We start from the raw sequence: 20210 nt of genomic DNA, 5'->3' as shown, positions 1-20210 counted from the left end.
TCTAGAATAGAGCCCAAAAGGTTTTTTAGAATGTTAATTATTCTTGATGATTATCAGCCAATTGAAATCTGAATCCAAACTGATGGATTTTCCAAGACTTTTATGGTCTTCAAAACTCAAATGGCAATTTTCAAAAGAAAGGCAAGTCCAGCAGGACCAGAGGAGCCTCATGTCTGAAGAGTGGAGAAGCGCTGCACCATCTGCTTGACCTGGGTACAGCTCATCATTTTTTTAGTCTTGGGTGGCTTTTATGACAATTGCAATTCTCAGTACATGTCTTGAACCTAATAGACAATTGAAGAGAGGCATGTTCTGTCAATCACTTGTTCAACTAAATCACAAATACTAGGAAGTTGGAGCTGAAAGAAATGTTGTCGATGAATGAAAATAATAAATGAGTGCTTACATGATCTTAAACAATAACAGTGCTTTTACAAGTATAGATCATATCTGCTGTATTTGATGGCTTTTTAAATATATATTCTCTTTACCTATCTATCATCTATCTATCTAAACAACTTTCCTACATGGTTTCTGCTACAAATTCTTGGCCTGACTTTCCTCAACAATGGACCTACAAGAGTAAGCCAGATAAATTCTTTCCTCCCCTAATTTGATTTTGGTCAGACAGTTTAATCACAGTGGCAGAAAGTAAATTAGATATATATTCATTATTTTTCTTGCTGTTGTAGCTAAATACTTGACAGAAATTGCACAAGGGATGAAGGGTACATTTTGCTAATTGTTCCATGTTTCATTATTGGTGTATGTGTATGTAAAAGAGGCAGAGACAGACAGATGACAGATCCTTTCTGTATGTGTACATGTGTATGCAGGTGTGTGTACCACATTTGTAGGTTCCAAAAGATACAGGCTCTTCAGGAGCTAAAATTACAAGGGGTTGTGTACTAACTCATGTGGGTGCAGGATATTAATAATTATGAGGGGTGGGACAAGGAATTTGGGGCAGTGTGAATGGGAGTGATGGGATCTTGTGGGGACTTCTCACATCCTTGAAAATCAAGCAGTAGAGAACCAGGGTGAAACCTAAGTTAGAACCTTCATCACTTATCCCTAACATCCTAAAGTCAGCCATCAAGTCTCTATGTTTCAATGTCATACAACTTCCCAAGACGATGCCTTCAAGTATTCAAACATGGATTTATTTCTATTGCGAATTTTTTCACATTAAACTACAGAGAAGTGGTAATAACTATAAAAATAATGTGTATGGTGTTGTGGAGAGAATGAAGAAAATGGTAAGTATATTCATTATCATGAGAAAATATATATTATCATGGTTTTCCTCTCATATATAAAGATCATTAATATCAAAGAAAAAGAAAATTGAGGGGCAAGGTTTTGGTCTTATAAATGTGAGTGATATTATCGAACATATAGATAAATATAACCAATACAATTAAGCCTTCTGTTTTGTGTTTAATTGGTAACTCAAAATACTAATAAGTTGAATGGTATTCCATTTTTCTAAAAACAGATGAAATGATTCAGTACTATTTTTATTAAGCCAGGTTCTTGAAAGTGGGACTTTATGACTCATAGTTTGTATATTGTTTACTAAATCTAGAGAGAAAAAAAAGACAGTATCTCTATGTAAAAAATAAAATCTGATGGGTTAAGGACAAAATGATGGTAGAAATGGACATAACACATTTGCTCAATGAATAAATTGACTTTCCAAAGAACTTTCTTCACCCACCTAAATAAGATAAAATCTTTGTTATCCGTATTTCACTACTATCATTAGATCATCTGCCATATGATTTCAAACTTTTGTGTATCTTGCATATATTATATATCATATATATTCCGATAAATATCCATAAATATACACAAACTTGGGTGTGTGTTCATGAGCTCAATCCCATGTGTAAATGCAGGTAATCATATACCACAGCACATGCATGGCAGCAATGCTGGTGTGTCAGCCTTCACCTTCTACCTTTCTTTAGACAGGGTCACTCTTGTTCTCTATCATTGTCTACATGTGAGCAGGCCCCTGGGTTCTGGTTAGTTCTCCAGTACCCACGTCTCACTTCTTCCCAGGAGTGCTGGGATTGATGCAGGTCTAGCTTTATGTGCTTCTGCTAACTCATACTGACGCCTTCATGCTTGTACGACAAGTACTTTTATTAAAAAATTTTAAAGATGAATTGTATACGCCAACATGGTCTTTAAATATATACCTGGTGAAAGGGAAGCAAGCAAAATGACATCATCTGGTCAGCCATTAGGAAGCCTCCTCCTCAATGCCTTTCATGTTGGATTATACATAATTATTTTGATCTATCTGTATTTAAAAGTTTTTTGACCTCTGGCTTCTAAAAATATTTCCAGATACTCTGCTTTCTCCCCTCTTTTCCTTGTGGGGTCTTTCTCTATAGGATCTAACTCTGATTTAAGGCACACCTTGATGACAAGAAACTGTGCAGATCCATTTTGAAGATGAAGGCTGCCGACAGCCTCTGAATGCATCCCCAATTTGAAAAGCCTTCGTTACATAGCACATTTCAGGCTGAGAATGTTAGAAATCTGTCAGTTTCAGTAATTGAAGCTTGGTCTGGAAGTTTGGCACGAGAAGGAATCATTTATAAAATGTGTATTTTCTTTGGCACTCAGACGGAAGCTTGCCAGGCAATACATCTAATTAAGAACGAGGGGACGGGAGTGATTCTGGTCTGTCATTGTGTATTATCATCACTGGAAGGTACCAAAGTTATTATGACTTTTAAGATTATAGCCTCAGACCAAGGTTTATATTTGGAGCTAGAAGTAATTTCTCCTTTATTATCCCAGGATTTTCATACAGGAACATATCTCATTTTGTAAATAAGGGTCCGTTAGTTGCATTATGTAGATACAACTCTTTGTGTATTATTTAAGCTACAAGAGGCTTGGCTGCTCTCCTTAGAAACAACCTTTGTCCATTGTTTTAGACCTTGAAATTTGATGCATTGCCTTTTGGGAGCTTAGACAGCTTTATTTAAGTTTAACTTTCTCTGGAGAGGCATAGAGATAATGAAATGCAATTCCTTACTTGAACATAACCATGTACATAACTTCTAGTCCTCCCTGATGCATAAAGCAAATTTGATAAGAGCAATTCAAATATTATAACAATTAATGTTGATTTTTATCAAAGTTGCTAAGAAACCTATGTCAGCAGTTCAGGTATGTGGGTATAACCATTTCTGAGGCCAGATTTTCATCCTCTTATAGACAGTGCCATTAAAAAAAAATGTCCCTGGTTTATTTTTAGGGGAAGTCTTGCTTATAGGGATTTGAAAGGAAATATGGAAAAGGAGAAATGAAAGGGTTTGGGAGTATATACAGAGGGAACACACATCGCAGTGTTTAGCTTATAGGTGCAGAAATCTTGGATTATTGAACTTTGTGTGAATCTGCTCTTTTTCAAAAAAAAAAAATCACAACGTAGAACTGGTCTTCTGTATTAATTCCCATTTTCAATTCTTTGCTGAAGATTATAACCAAAAGCAACCTAGAAAACAAAGAAAGAGTTGGGTTATACTTCCCGATCCTTGGTCATCATTCAGGAAGCCAAGGCAGGAATGGAGCCCGGATGCAGGAGCTAAACATAGGCCATAGAGGAATACTGCTTACTGACTTGCCCCCACAGCTTGCTCAGTTTCCTTTCTTATACAAGTCAAAACCACCTGCCTATGGATGGCACTGCCTAAAGAGAAGGCCAGGCCTTCTAATACCAATCATCAACCAAGAATGTCTCCTACTGCCTTAACTATAGGCCCACCTGATAGAGGTATTTTATCAAGTGGACTTTCCTGTTCCCAGAGGATTTCAGCTGTGGTCATGTTGACCCAAACCTAGTTACAACATCTTCTGAGTGAGTAAATACAGTTGTCTGATGTCTGTCATATTTGACACTTTTGTTTCTATCATTGCCTTCAAGATAAGTTGTAACTAAAGCATAGATGGAGATTCTCTCTCCCTGCCCATCTTGATCCTGACTCTTCTAACCAAAACCTTTCTCTTCTTACCCTTCCTGTCTCATTGTTACATACACACAGCCTCCCTTTTTTTTTTTTCTAAAACATCACAAATAATCATGTAGTATTAGAATTTTAAATAAATCCTGGTACTGGGTTAATACCTGCTTCAATGGTTTATGTTCTTGAATGAAAGACACATGCGCAGCCTTTATATTTTAATATGCTTTGAGCAGCACAATAGCCAGGCAACTGCCCACCCTCCATGCTGTTCAAATCTACCTCCTGCCCATAACTCTGAGTAACTACTTAATAATTTCTATGCTCCATCTTGGCTGCTCTTGCCCCAACTGAGCAGCCCTCAGGCCACACTCTCTTGGTCCTTTTTTATGGCCGCTCTGCATCTCCCTCTTGCACAGTATTATTACAGACTCCACGTGTCTCCCCTTCCTCTTCCTTCTAGTCCCAAGTCCTGGAACCATAAACCCTGCCTCTTCTTTCCTCTGCAACTCTCTGCTGCTGGTCTCTTTATTTACCAATCAGAATTAACGGGAGACTTGTTCCCAGAAGCTACATCCAGACCCTCTAGTTTTGGGGGACCCAATTAGCATTAAAACACAAACAACTACATCATCATTCCTGTCCTTTACAACTTATGGGCTGATTGTCTTCTAAGGATAAGGATCAAAGCCTAAAGCTCTGCACTTGGGAGTCAGTGTCCTGGTCCTCGGTGTAGGGTGGGAATAGGGGAGTTATTCATGGATGGGATGGCTACCATTGCTCAAGTACTGTTCATCAATTTATATTTTAGGTAACGCAATATAGAAAAGCACATCTTTTAAAAGCCTAGTCCATGTACCCACATGTCCTGTAGACTAGCAGAAATTGGGAGATAACTGATTCTCTTTAATATAAACTGCAGACATTATCTGTTTTCTCTCTCCTGTTCTTAAATCAGACTCACCACTTTTTACAGAAACAAATGGAACCGTGGAGAAATATAAGATGGGCGCATCATTCTTATCTGGCCCCTCTGGGAGATAATGACAGTGATCTTATTTTTGTACAGTTGTATCATGGGCCATAGTTACCTTAAAGTGGTAGCACGTTTTATTTTCAAATCTATACTTTAAAGCAATTTAGGGCATACAGGAGAAATAAACTCAGGCAATCCTTAGAAATTCTCCATTGAAATGCTATTCCTATCCCTGAAGATAAAGAGGCACAGATTGATTACACATAGTAGCAAAGGGTTGTTGTTGTTGTTGGTTTGTCTTTTGCTGCTTTTTTAGGCAACATCCCAAAACATTGTGAATGCAGATTTTTACAAAGAAAACAACAACAAAACAAAGCAACCCTGACATAATTCTCGCTCTCTTTTTATTTATTTATTTTTTATTTTGTTTTTTTCCTTGTCCTGGGAGCAGGGAGAGCTATATGAGTGCAAAAAAAAAAAAAAAAAAAAAAAAAAAAAAAAAAAAAAAAAAGGTAGATTTAGGGGAAAGTGAGAGGAACATTAAAAATTATAGAAGATCCAACACACAAAAGGTATTCTCAAGCCCCACTCTCTGCCATTCTCTGGGGCTGCAGCCATGTTCTTCTGTACCTAAGTTACTCATTTCTCCAAGACAGAACTCATCAGAAGACAGCTGAGAGCAAAGGGCAGGGAATGTTACAGAGGCTGCCAGTCTTCTACCTGCAACTGGCTTCTTCTCTTACTAACGAAGACGGGCATGGAACTTAGCTTTGTGCAGCAATCGGTTTCATAATACACGCTTATCAAAAACAAAGGATGGGTTGGCTCCTGAGTGAAGCAGAACACATTTTCAGCATGCCTCCATCAGTTCTTCCTGGGCATACCTCCATCAGTTCTTCCTGGGCATGCCTCCATCAGTTCTTCCTGGGCATGCCTCAATCAGTTCTTCCTGGGCATGCCTCCATCAGTTCTTCCTGGGCATGCCTCCATCAGTTCTTCCTGGGCATGCCTCCATCAGTTCTTCCTGGGCATGCCTCCATCAGTTCTTCCTGGGGTTCAAACTTATTTTGGTCTGGAAAGAAACAAAAGCAAAACAGAACAAAAATAAGCAAACAGAAAGCATCAAACTCGTTGCCGCTGATTGGACAGCATTTTCCTTTGAACTGCTGGTGGGATAAATGTAGTCACTTGAGTTAGTCTCAAGGTATCTGTTCTTTAAAGCTAGACTGGCACACTGTGGGGTCCACAAAGACATTTGAATTTATACTGTAATACTAAAGGTCCTAAGTTACACATTTCTTGAGCTCAGATCTGTATTTGAATTAATTATAGGGAAGAGATTATGTGTTGAAAATCATCATGCAACTAGCCCTACCCCTCACCTGGGCAAAGCTTGAGCGCTGGTCCTGGAGGCACAGAGGGTACCAGGGAGCTTGAGGGCTGATCATTTCATCTATGAAGTGCTGGAGCACAGGCTGGTTCTAAAAACAAAGAAAGAAAGAAAGAAAGAAAGAAAGAAAGAAAGAAAGAAAGAAAGAAAGAAAGAAAGAAAAGGCTGGTTCTGCTGACCTGAAGCTGCAGAATCTCCATGATACAGGGTAACTACAGTCTATTCAAGAGAATTCCTGATGGGGACTCACTATTGAGAGTGTAGCAAAAGCCAGAGTTTTCAAACCAGACCAATGGCTCACTACAGTGAACATTTACAGGAAATAATGTGGAAAAAAGAGGTATATTGTGTGCCATGTTGTGACAAATCACAGCTCCATGGTGAGATTATTTATTTATCTATCTATCTATCTATCTATATCTATCTATCTATCTATCTATCTATTTATTTATTTATTTATTTATCTTTTGGGTGGGAGATTGCAATGGGTCAGAGAACAGATATGTGGGATTGTAGGATGGAAGATGAATGCTATTGGAGTGTATGGCATGAAATTCTTGAATAATCAATTAAAAGTTTAAAATATCTGAGATGGGTTAAGAGAGAAAAATAATAAGTAACCTGACTTCCCACAATGTATTTGTTGAATGTATATGTCTTGACTACAAATGATATTTGCATTAGACACCTGGATTCACCAAGATACATCTAAACTGAGTCTTTTTATTAATTAATGATTTTATTTATTTGTATCCCAAATGCTGTACCCTCTTGGTCCCCCCTTGCAGGATTTTTCCCCCTCATCCTTCCCTTTCACTTCTGAGAGGGTGACTCCACCCTGGGTATCCCCCGCCCCCCACCCTGGGACATTAAGTCTCTGAGGTTTAGTAAAATTAAAAAATAATCAATAATAAAAAGGCCAATGCTATTCATCTTCTTTGTATTATTGTCTAAATTTTGACATCATAGATTTTAATTGTTTTCTTTTAAGACTAGAATTAATTTTGTTTTGGACTTTATCAAAAAGGAAAGTACATAAATCTAATTACTATTATTTTTGGTTTTAAATCTGTTATTTATGTGAGTATAGGTATCTGTCTATTGGATCTGGAGAAGTTGATCAGCTGTTGGGGGTTTCTTGTACTCTTACAGAGGACCCAAGCTCAGTTGCCAAAAAAAGCCTGTACTTCCAGATCCAGGGGAACCGATGTCTGCCCTGTTCTGGTCTCTGCAAACACCTACACATACACACACACACACACACACACACACACACACACACACACACATACTAAAAGTGACTAAAAATAATAAAACATGTTTTAATATTTTTATATTCATTATATTTTATCTATTTATATATTAACCAACAAAACTAATCTGAATCATTTATTTTCAGGGGGAAAGGACCACTAAAGCATACCACTGATGTAATCTATGCAGCTAAAATGATATCAGAGTCAGGATCAAGGATGGATGTTCTTGCTCGGCAGATTGCTAACCAGGTGAGCTACTTATAAATAGGCATAGGATAGTCTTTGCTATTTGTTCTCTTCTGTTAACTATGGACTAGAGCGAAGCTGGATAAATATTTTCTTAAACTCTACTGAATATGTTTGCTTCCTATACTAGAGTTTCAAAAATGTATAATGTAATTATGCAACTTGGGAAACAATAAACTTTAAGAAAGTAAGATTAGATTTAGAGAATATGTGTGTGTGTGTGTGTGTGTGTGTGCGCGCGTATAAACTTTAAATATACTTTATTTTTAAATCAGCCTTATGAGATTAAAACAAACTAAATTTCTTTTAGTAGGCTACAGTGGCATAGTGGGTGTCTCCCTTTTCCTTGATGTTAACGAGGAATTCACATTTTTGATCTTCTAAAATGTTAGCTGTTTGACATCAACAACTTGAAGCATTATTAGTAGAGTAAAAACAATTGTAGGTGTTATGTAACTCCTGCACAGACTGGTGTTCCTGTACACCTTTCATTTCTTTTCCTTGTGTTTTTTACAGATTTTAAAACTACCTTTTAAGTAGTGCCCATATTATAAAGGTGTCTGAATAGTGAGAAATTAATACTTCAAACAAGGGTTTCATGTGAATAAATTTAATATATACTTATTATCATATTTAACTTCATAGTTAATATTTCTCTGGTGGGGAAATACTACTGTGATTTTGCATTTAAGCCATATTATCTCTAGCTTATATCCCGAGAGAAGCTCTTTAGTGTAATTGCTCCTGTCCCCCCTCTATTTATACAGACTCTGTGGGAGCATGAGAGAATTTAATCTGATAGATAATATATTTGTAGGTATATGGAGAACAAATAAATGTCAGAGAAAATTACTGTTTGAATTCCTCGAGTGTGCACTGTTTGTATCAATAACTTGCTACTTTAAATATCTAAAACATTGTATTAATGTTTTGTGTAATGTAGATTAAACATTGATCAACTGAAACTCCATAAGCAAGAATAGCTCTCAGATAGTTCTAGATTTCACAAGACTTGAAATTTCTGATTCTCAGGGTGAGGGTTCTCAACAGCTTAAGACTATATAAAGTCTCTTAAAAAAATCTGAGGCCATCCCAAACTGAAATTCTATTTTTGCAAGCACTTACACTAAGAGTTTCTAAAACATAAGATAGCATTTATATCTACAAAAACAAACTTTATCATCTTGATGTTTAAAATTTCCTAATCTAATAAATAAACAGAACTCATTCTTGTATTTAATCTGCCTTGTTTTCAAATTTAATTGCAGTTACTTTCATGAAAGTGACTAAAGCCGAGCAGAAAATGAAATTATAATGTTTCAGACAAATATGTGCTTAATAAGGTTCCTTAAGTACTGAATATTTCCTGGCTTTGTTCTCCTCTTTGCTTTAGAGTATATAACTATAAGAGGCTAAAAAAATTCATCATTTTTAATTTTGCACAATATTTTTATTTTTTAATTTGACCAAATAACTGTAGAGTAGGTGCCTTGATGTTACTAAATATTACCATCATTTTCATATTATTCTAATTATGTGGTGGAAAGAGTACCATACAATTTCTAACCAACATTGATGTTTTCCAAGAAACTTAAGAAACAACCGTTGGCTAGTAGTTGTGAATAACAGTCCTCAAACGTTTACACTTTGTCAAGCTGAAGGGTGTCTAAGGATGACATCTGTTCTGAACAAATATGACTTTGAACAATCAATAATGGGGATTGGGAATCTGATGGGGTTAATTTACTGACCTTCATGGGATGTCACCCATGAATATGCACTTGTTTCTTTACAGGAACACACACACACAGACAGACAGACAGACACACACACACACACACACACACTCACACACACACACACACACACACACACACACATACACACACACACACACACACACACACACACAGAGGCATGCACACACAGCATTAGAACTTACCAGCTGGGGTGTTTTTCTTCCTTTGGTGAAAAAAAAAATAACAGATTCCCAAATACAAAATCAGGATTTTCTTCAAATTTGAAAATAAAGGGTGAATATGAGTCAAAGTACTGGGGACTAAAGAAGTTTCTTTCAAACTCCTTACCCATCTTATCACCCATTTCTTAATAGAATTATAAAATCTTATACCTACTGTTGAGAAAGTCTCCTGAAAGAGATTCAACATTTTCTTTAAATGTGCTGGATGTGAGAGGATATTGCATTAGTTATTCTTTCAAGAACCAATAATGGATTAGAGGAAGCTTCTGAGTTAGGGATGATGGTAGGTGTTCACTTCCCCTTTCTGTCCTCATTTTGCTTAACTCTGTGCATGCTACGTGCATACTGCCACAGTCTCTGCAAGTTCTCATATGCATCTGACCAGTTGTGTTTAGAAAGTCCTATTTCCTAGGTATCTGCTACTTACTTTCTCTTATCTTTCTACCTCTTCGTCAGATACGGTTCTCAGAGTCTTTAGGGAAGTATTTTAATGGAGATATCCTATTCAAGCTGAGCATTGTAGGGTCTCTCACTTTCTGCACTTTGTCTGGATGTGGGTCTCCTCATTTACTGCAGCAGTAAACATCTATGATGCTGGCTGGGCAAGACACTGATCTAAGAGTATAGCAGAATTTCATTAGGAGTAATTTTATTGCTATGTTCCTTTAGCATAGTGGTAGTATTTGGTTTGATCTCAGGTCTGTGTCCTACTAAGTCTCAGATTCTTGGCGACCCAGGCAATTTGGCATAGATCCATCTTTGGCAGACAAGATGCTATTGTAAGTAGGAAGTTTTGTAGCTGGATTGGTGGTTATCTTTCTCCACCAATATCATGCAGACCACCTCCCAGGACTAAGGACACTAGTTAATTGGGGTTAAGACTTTGCATAGGCCCTACATCAACTTCTCATAATCAATGAGTTATATAGGTGTTGTCTTCAGCAATAAAGCCTTGCCATCACTTTGTGGAGATCAATCGATAGCCTGGTTTGTGCAAAGTTCTGAGTTTTCTGGTACCCCTTTGAACAAAAATTAGACCAGGTTTATAACATTGCCAGCTCTGGAGGTAGCAAGGATTGCTCAATCAGGGCTTTGAGACTTCATTACTTAGTGACTCCTTTACATGTTTTAAAATATACATATATGTGAAGAAGATACTACTTCACTAGGTTTCCATTGGATCCTTCAAATGACCCTTAGTTTTAGCTGTCTTTCCCTTTATTCTGTCTCTTGCTCCTCCTTGTCTTCTTTATACCTTTTTGATCATCCCAGTTCAGTTCCCCACACTTCCCACACCCATCCATTCATAACTATTGTACTTCTCATTACTAGGAAAATCCTTCCTTTCCCTATATTCCCTTACCCCATACCTAACCTCGGTGGTTATATGGATTGTAGACAGCTTATTGAAGACTATGGCTATCATCCATATAGAAGCAAATACATACCACATTTGCCTTTTGAGGTCTAGGTTACTTCACTAAGGATGCCTTTGTTATTGTTGCTGTTGTTGTTGTTTGTAGTAGTAGCTCCATTTTTTTTACCTGCAAATTTTTTGACAAATTTGCTAATAAATGAATCCTACAGAGCTGGAAATATGATAAATCTGATTGAATATTGGCCTAAATGGTTCCCATGGAACCCATACCTATAGACAACCAGGCTGCTGGTTGATATCCACAAATCAATCTCCACTTGCAAGAAAACTCAGTTTTCATCATCAATGTCTCATAGATATATAAACCATACTTAAGGGTAGTCTCTATGGCAACATAAATGAACTCAAATGTATTTTTGGAAGATTTTTATCTGAAAATGGGCATTTTTAACCTTCCAGAAATTGTATTTTCGATAGAAAAATCAAATCAGTAGTTCCAAGGTGAATTTCACTGGGAGTTTTTAGAACCCTGAAAGAAGAAATTCATATTAATCAAAATTTTAACTTATAAGTAAGAGGGTCAGCTTCAGCCCATTTACAAATGAAGCAGTGTTTTGGTACATGCTATGTGCCATAATGCCCGCAAGAAGAGTGGCATTGCTTCTGAACCACAGAGGTAAGGATGCAGGCTCCATCACATTGAAACTCCTTCTCTGCTACTCTGTGCTTATATTTCCACATTTGTTGACTGAGGGTTGTTGAGGAACCAACCTCATGGATTTACATGTTTCCCTCAAGACTTATACACAAATATACATACATGACAGGTGAAACCCAACCTAGGCCAGAACTGCCAACGAGTATGGCCATAAATAAAGGAGTAGGTTCTTTAATAAACAAAATCAAAGTTATTTTGAAGGAACACTATACAGAAGACAAGATTGTTCAACTCTAGGAACGAATTCAAGAAAACTAGACCCCCAAATTTATTGTTTTTGAAACTAAGTTTGGGAATCTGCAAAATGGCATCACCTAGATCTGGCTGAAATGTTGTTATGGAGACTAAGCACTGTGCATTTGAAAGACTAGGTATGGTGCCTTCCCAGTAGGAAGTACCTAGTGGACTTCCTGACAGGAGGAAGCAGATAAGGATGTACCTGTTTTCATCTGATGAAGATTCCTTTGTCTCAAAGTCTGATCACTGAGTGTGAAGACAGTCCTAGCTTACTGAAGGCAGCATACTATCAAACCTTTAAAAAAATCAAGTACTGACTAAAAAATATATTCATATAGTTTTACATAAAAATTCTTTTAAAATCTGTACATTTATCTCTGTTTTTAAAATAAAATTGTTTAATGAAAAAAAGAATAATTTTTAAACTATATAGAACTTAGCTCCTGTTCTTCCTCTGCTTTTTGTTTTTCTTTTTTGTTCTCTTTGCTCATTCTTGTACTATTTTACTCGACTAAAACCTTCTGTAAGAGGTTTGTAGACCACTGTTAGTTAATTATTTATTTAAAATATCAGAAAATCCAGATGCAGACACCCACACCCAAACAGTTGTGGAGCTTGGGAACTCTTATGGAAGAATAGGAGGAAGAATTGTGGTCTCGAAATGGATAGGAACTCCACAGGAAGACCCACAGAGTCAACTAATCTGGACCCTTGCTTGGGGTTCTCAAAGTCTAAAGCACTAACCAAAGAACATACATGGGCTGAACCTAGGCCTCCATGTACATATGTAGCAGGTGTGCAGCTTGGTCTTCATGTGGTTCTTTCACAACTGTAACTTGGGCTTCCCACAAGCTATTGACTCTACATGGAATGCGTTCTAGCTGGGTTGCCTTGTCTGGCCTCAGTGGGAGAGGAAGAGCGCAGCCTTACTAAGACTTGAAGTGCCAAGTTGAAGATACCAAAGGGGTCTCCAGCAGCTCAGAGGAGAAGGAGAGAGGATAGAGGAAGAATTGTGGGAAGGGGTGACTCAGAGGGGGACAGTGAAAGGATATAAAGTAAATAAGTGAAAGAAGATTAAAAGAAATAACAGTTATCTCAACTTCTTTTGCCATCATATATAATGTCAACTTTTCTAATGATCATGTGTTAGCCACACTATGGAGGTGTCTGCTTCTGACAGCAGGTAGAATTGTTTCAAAAAGGAATATATTTGCTTTACTTATTGAGCATCAAGTTAAGGATATTGAGTATCAGTTCCCATGTTCGAATCTTGTGAACCTGACTTGGAGATATGTAGCTCAAAGTATTTAACAATATGAAATGGAATAGGGTTCTCAGGAATTTCCCAACCATGCCTAATCTTAGCTCTAAATTTTTCACCCCTCTAAACATAGGATTCTTGTATCCACCAATTCAATCCTCTCCAATTGAATTTCATACAGGTGGACACTTGAAAATATATATGTACTGTCTTTTCCTGCAAACTGCTATTTTCCAAGTAATACAATGCACCAACTGCTCATATACTGTTTGCTTTGCATTAATTACTTATATGCATTATAGATATATTTGAACTTTACCAAGAGAGTTTTTTTTTAAGTTATACACAAATACTTTGCCATTTCATTTAATATGAACTGAGCAGTTTGAGATTTTACATGAGATCTACATGTGTCTCACTGGATTTTGGAGAATGAATGTCCTAGATGAATACCAATACTCATGAGAAGTTTTATTGTTTTTACACTTATCTACATATGGTAGTGGGGGCAGGACTCACTCGCCACAGTGTACATGTGGAGGTCAGAGGATAATTTACAGAAGTCTGATCTCTTCTACAATGTGAGATCTAAGAACTGAACTCTGTAAGATTTGGTGACAAGAATCTTTGTTTGAGACATTTCATCGGTGGCTGTCCAGCCTACCTTTTAACTTGTAAATGTATATAATTTGATTTAAAGATTTTAAACAGCATCTTATAATTATGAAAATACTCTGTGTTTATTTCAATGCTGATGAAATATATGAAGAACATAAAGACTACTGCCTATATCATATCCACTGATCATTTTCATAGATTTCCCTTTTATGATGTTTCCTTTAAATTCATACAGTTTTTAAGAGTTCAGTTGAAGGGGATGCTTGAAATTTTAAATTCTGAGATTTTTAACATTCAACCACTAAAGGATTTTGTCCCCTGTCATTTGAAAACATTTTCAAGTATTTTACTGTCTATTGTTTTATTTGTGCCTATGTATTTGTCTGTTTACAGGACTGTCATAAGTCTTTGGGTTCCTGTAGAAACCAGAAAAGGGTGACACAACACGTGAAACTGGGAGGTACAGGTTTCTGTGAGCTACCTGGCTGAGGTTGAGGACCTGAACTTGGATTCTCTATAAGGGCAGAAAGCACTTTGAACCACTAAGCAATCTCCCCCCACCTCCAGCCTTTTAAAACACAATGCAGTGTCACACTATGCAGCTAGACATTCATTCACATTACTTTTAGGGCTATTTTTCATTATTTCAACTTTTTTCTGTTTATTTGCTTTTTGTCGTTATTTTTTTCTTACAACTTTATTTTTTAAAAAATAGAGATACATGTACAGATTTTTAAAATCATTTTGGCATAAAACTATATGAATATATTTTGACAGTACTTGATTTTTTTAAAGGTTTGACAGTATGCATTGAAATCTTCCTAGTTACAAAGAACATAAAGTACATGTAAGACAAAATGAAACATGGAAATTATCAAAGTTTTCTCGGTGAATAAAAATTAAACATAATAATTTTTAAATACCAAAAATTGCCACAAGGCTATATTCTTAGCTCCTGAGTTATTAATGATTTAAGGTCTAGGTGTAACCCACTCTGAGAAGGTGCTATATACTTATTTTTTTTTCTAAGAAATACCGAGGCTTTCACAATTTGGCCTTACTTTTCTTGAGCTTCATATGGTCTGTGAGTTGTTTCTGGGGTATTCAGAGCTTTCTGGGGCTAGTATTCAATTATCAGTGACTGCATATTATGTCTGTTCTTTTGTGACTGGGTTACCTCAATCAGGATGATATTCTCTAGATGCATCCATTTTCCTAGGAATTTCAAAAAGTCATTGTTTCTAATAGCTGAGTAGTACTCCATTGTGTAAATATACTACAATTTATGTACCCATTCATCTACCAAAGGACATCTGGTTTCTTTCCAGCTTCTGGATACTATAACTAATGCTGCTATGAGCATGGTGGAGCATGTGTCCTTATTGGAGCATCTTTGAGGTATATGCTCAAAAGTGGAATAACTGGGTCCTCAGGTAGTACTATGTTCAATTTTCTGAGGAAACTCCAAAAAGATTTCCAGAGTGGTTGTACCAGTTTACAACCCCACCAACAGTGAAGGAGTGTTTCTCCTTCTCTACATCCTTGCCAGCATCTATTGTCATCTGAGTTTTTGATCTTAGTCATTCTGACTGGTGTGGGGTGGAATCTCAGGGTTGTTTTGATTTGCATTTCCCTGATGACTAGGGATGTCCAGAATTTCCTTAGGTGCTTCTCAGCCATTCGATATTCCTCAATTGAGAATTCTTTGTTTAAGTCTGTACCCATTTTTTAAAATAGGATTGTTTGATTCTCTGGAGTCTAACTTCTTGAGTTTTATATATATATTGGATATTAGACCGCTATCAGATGTGGGATTGGTAAAGATCTTTTTCCAATCTGTTGGCTGCTGTTTGGTTTTCTTGACAGTGTTCTTGGCCTTAGAGAAACTTTGCAATTTCATTAAGTCCCATTTATCAATTCTTGATCTTAGAGCACAAGCCATTGGTGTTCTGCTCAGGAAATATTCCCCTGTGCCTATGTATTCTAAGATTTTCCCCACTTTCTCTTCTAATAGTTTCAGTGTACTTGGTTTAATGTGAAGATCTTTGATCCACTTGCACTTGACCTTTGTACAAGGAAATAAGAAAGGGTCTATTTTCATTCTTCTGCATGCTGACTGCCAGTTGAGCCAACAGCATTTGTTGAAGAAGCTGTCCTTTTTCCATTGAATGTTTACTGCTCCTTTGTCAAAGATCAAGTGACAATTTGTGTGAGAGTTCATGTCTAGATCTTCTATTCTGTTACATTGTTCTACTTGCCCATCTCTGTACCAGTTCCATTCAGTTTATACCACAATTGCTTTGTTATATAGCATGGGGACAGGGATGGTGATTCTTACAGAAGATTTCTTGTTGTTGAGAATAGATTTTGATATTCTAGGGTTTTTGATTTTCCAGATGAATTTTCAAACTGCTCTTTCCAACTCTATTAAGTATTGAGCTGGAATTTTGATGGGGATTACATTGAATCTGTAGATTGCTTTTGGTAAGATGGCCATATTTACAATGTTGATCCTTCCAATCCATGTGCATAGAAGATCTTTCCATCTTCTGAAATCTTCTTCAATTTTCTTCTTCAGAGATTTGAAGTTCTTGTCATACAGATTGTTAACTTGCTTAGTTAGGGTCACACCAAGGTATTTCATATTGTTTGTGACTTTTGTGAAGGATATCTTTTACCTACTTTCTTTCTCAGCATGTTTGTCCTTTCAGTATAGGAAGGCTACTGATTTGTTTGAGTTAATTTTATATCAATCCACTTTGCTGAACTTGTTTATCAGCTGTAAAAGTTCTATGGTGGAATTTTTGGGGTCACTTAACTATACTATTATGTCATACGCAAATAGTGATATTTGTACTGCTTACTTTCCAATTTGTATCCCTTTGAATTCCTTTTGCTGTCTAATTGCTCTGGCCAGGACTTCCAGTCCTATATTGAATAGGTAGGGAGAGAGTGGGCAGCCTTGTCTAGTCCCTGATTTTAGTGGGATTGCTTCAAGTGTCTCAGTGTATAGTTTCATGTTGGCTGTTGGTTTGCTGTATATTGCTTTTATTATGTTTAGGTATGGGCCTTTGATTCCTGCTGTTTCCAAGACTTTTAACACGAAGGGGGGTTGAATTTTGTCAAATGCTTTCACAGCATCTAGTGAGATGATCCTGTGGCCCCCCCCCTTTGAGTTTGTTTATATAATAGATTATGTTGATGGATTTCCATATATTAATTCCTCCCTGCATCCCAGTGATGAAGCCTATTTAATCATGGTGAATGATCGTTTTGATGTGTTCTTGGATTTGGATTGCGAGAATTTTATTGAGTATTTTGCATCAATATTGATAAGGGAGATTAGTCTGAAGTTCTCTTTCCTTGTAGGGTCTTTGTGTGGTTTAGGAATGAGGGTTATTGTGGCTTTGAATAATAAGTTGGGTAGTGTTCCATCTGACTCTCTTTTGTGAAATAGTTTAGAGAGTATTGGTATTAGGTTGTCAATAAATTTCTGATAGAATTCTGCACTGGACCCATCTGGTCCTGGGCTTTTTTTGGTTGTGAGGCTTTTGATGACTGCTTCTATTTCTTTAGGTGTTATGGGATTGTTTAGATGGTTTATTTGGTCCTGATTTTACTTTGGTATCTTGCATCTGTCTAAAAATTTATCCATTTTCTCCAGATTTTTCAGTTTTGTTGAGTCAAATTTTTAACATTTTAAGTACTGTAGCAATAAATTTCCTTTTTTATGGGCTTTTTTATTTCTATGATATGAAATGTTACTATTAATAGAATTATGGTGAGGAAACTACTTCCTGAGCATCCCACTTCATGTGGAAGACAATACAACGACTCACTTTTATCCTGAGATATTTTTCTTCTTGTAGTGAAACACAAAATTATGTTCTCAGGAGTTCCTTATAGAAAAGAAAGCACCAAGGGGGGGCTGTTATTGGAAAGGAGGTTTGAGACATCCTTAAACCCTGTGAGTTTTCTTCTTCTTGCCTGCCCTGCATCTGTAGATGTAATCTCAGGTAAAAATAATTCTATTTGTATTAGCTAAGAATATTTAAAGCTGAAAATAATACAGCATAATAAGCTTTGTTGTGGATTTGGTATCCTCATACAAATATCACAGAGCAGACAGGATAAAGCCATGCATTCCAAGGAATGATCTTATGGTGATTCTGGGTAATAGGGCAATTTCTCATTACTGTTTGTTCATGTTGACTCAAAAACATCATCTCAAGGCTGATAAACTTGTAGGGAACTGAAGGCAGCTTGCTATGTATTTCTTCAGATTTGTAAATTCTTATAACAAGTGCTTTAGATAAACTGGCTGATTTCCACTGAAGAACAAAGAAGTTGTTTCAACAGGAGCTTTCCAGTGAAGGATATAAGACTATACTTGGGCTGGAGTGAGAAATGGGGCTTGTGAAATGTTGCTGACCTGTCACGTATCCATGGCTTGTGTACTGTCCACTCTGATGTGCCTCTTCTTTGTTTAACTGTTTCTATTTTTATCTCTGATACATTTGCAGTGTCCAGATCCACCATGCAAACAGGACTTGCTGGCTTACCTGGAACAGATTAAATTCTACTCCCACCAGCTGAAAATCTGTAGTCAAGTTAAAGCAGAGATCCAAAACCTGGGGGCAGAGCTCATCGTATCAGCTGTGAGTACTGCCTGTCACTTCCACCTTTGCAGGACGCTAGAAACAGAGCAAGCAGGTGCAGCTCAGCACTTCTCTCAGAAGAATTTGACATAGGACAATCTACATGCAATTAAATAGGGAGGAGTGTTTTTCAGGTTTCATTTTAATGTTTATGTGTGTATGTTCATGTGTGTATGTATGTATGTATGTATGTATATATAATATTTACTATATATAATATATATAATTATATATAATATATACATTATTTTTACTTCAGAGATAAAGGAATAGATCAGCTTCTGGATACTACCTTGATAAGATATTCATAATTCATGGTCATATAGAATGGTTTTCAAACCTTCTAATGTGTAGAGAAAGAACTCTGAAATTAGTTCTGTAAAATTTTAAAATAAGAAAATATAAAAGCACAGATTAATTCAATTATTTTATTACTATTTATTGACCTTCATCTTCTACATATTTAGTTTTATAGCATGAATTTTTTTTCCTGAGGTTTAAAAAAAATTTAAATGTAGGTTTTAAAATAGTGTACTATAAATATTTTGGGTTAAAGGAACTTGCATAAATTCTTTGGTGGCCTCGAGTTTCAATCGGCTTTTAAATTTCCATGGTAGAAATAATGTCTGGTGGTTTGTGCTCGCCTTTTAATAACATTAGATCATTTCTCTAGAGCAGACACAGTAATAAAAAAATATTTGATGTCTACATTGGATTCAGTTATCAGTGACTTTGAGAAGGACATGTACCAAGATTATAAATTTAAGTTAAAGTAAATCATGAGAACATTTTAGGAAGCCACATTAGCGGAACAGTGTTTAAGAGCTTGTACCCGTATGCTCATGTGTCGGTATCACCCCATCCTTCTATATCCTAGCCTTGAACTTCCTCCTAATGCGTTGATGTTCTCGAAGTAAATGCAGTTACAAATAAAGCAAAGGTTATCATTGGGGAAGAGAGAGGAAACTAATCATTATTGATTATCTATCTCTGACCATAGTCTAAGCTCAGTCATTACAATCACATTCCAGGGAGACATTTTATTTGATTGTTTTGTTTACTTTAATATCGGAATCAATTGATTCAGAAAGGTTAAGGAGCTTCTCCAGGGTCATAAAGTAAATGTCAAAGTTGGGGTTTCCTGTCAAGACATCTGTATTTTTGGGGTTTTTTTTTTGCCCATCACTGAATCAATGAGAAAACTGAGGCTCGTAGGACAAGAGTGAGTGCTTCAGAAGGAGCCGGAGCTGGTAGAATGTCTGCCTTGCTTTGCCTCCCAGTAAAGGCCAGAGGGAAAAATAAAGATAAATTTCCTTGATATACAAATTTTGAACTATCACCCAGATTAACATCAGTATTGATATCCTTTGACTTTTCAAAGAAAATATATTTTATTAAATCAAAAGCCACATGAGCTCTATCAGCTTATCTAGAGAGAAACGTACACATGCCCGTGGGTAGTCATAGCCCATAGAAAACTATGCCGATATCGGTGGGGTGTGTTT

At 36.6% G+C, this 20210-nt stretch overlaps 1 protein-coding gene across 2 annotated transcripts in view; it reads left to right on the top strand.

Moving 5' to 3' along the window:
• The window catches only part of CTNNA3 (catenin alpha 3), a gene marked incomplete at both ends in the record, with an annotated part of 1359521 nt that overhangs the window by 1300995 nt on the left and 38316 nt on the right, over positions 1-20210 (top strand). For both annotated transcript variants that reach the window (XM_080937546.1, XM_080937545.1), the window contains 2 exons: positions 7752-7857; positions 18571-18705. In XM_080937546.1, the coding sequence (XP_080793672.1) occupies positions 7752-7857; positions 18571-18705 (241 nt within the window). The remainder of the gene's footprint in view (positions 1-7751; positions 7858-18570; positions 18706-20210) is intronic.

This window comes from Micromys minutus (assembly GCF_963924665.1).
Source record: "Micromys minutus genome assembly, chromosome: 25".
NCBI lineage: Eukaryota > Metazoa > Chordata > Mammalia > Rodentia > Muridae > Micromys > Micromys minutus.
The sequence above is the reverse complement of the archived record's forward strand: the minus strand, read 5'-3'. Positions and strand labels throughout refer to the sequence as shown.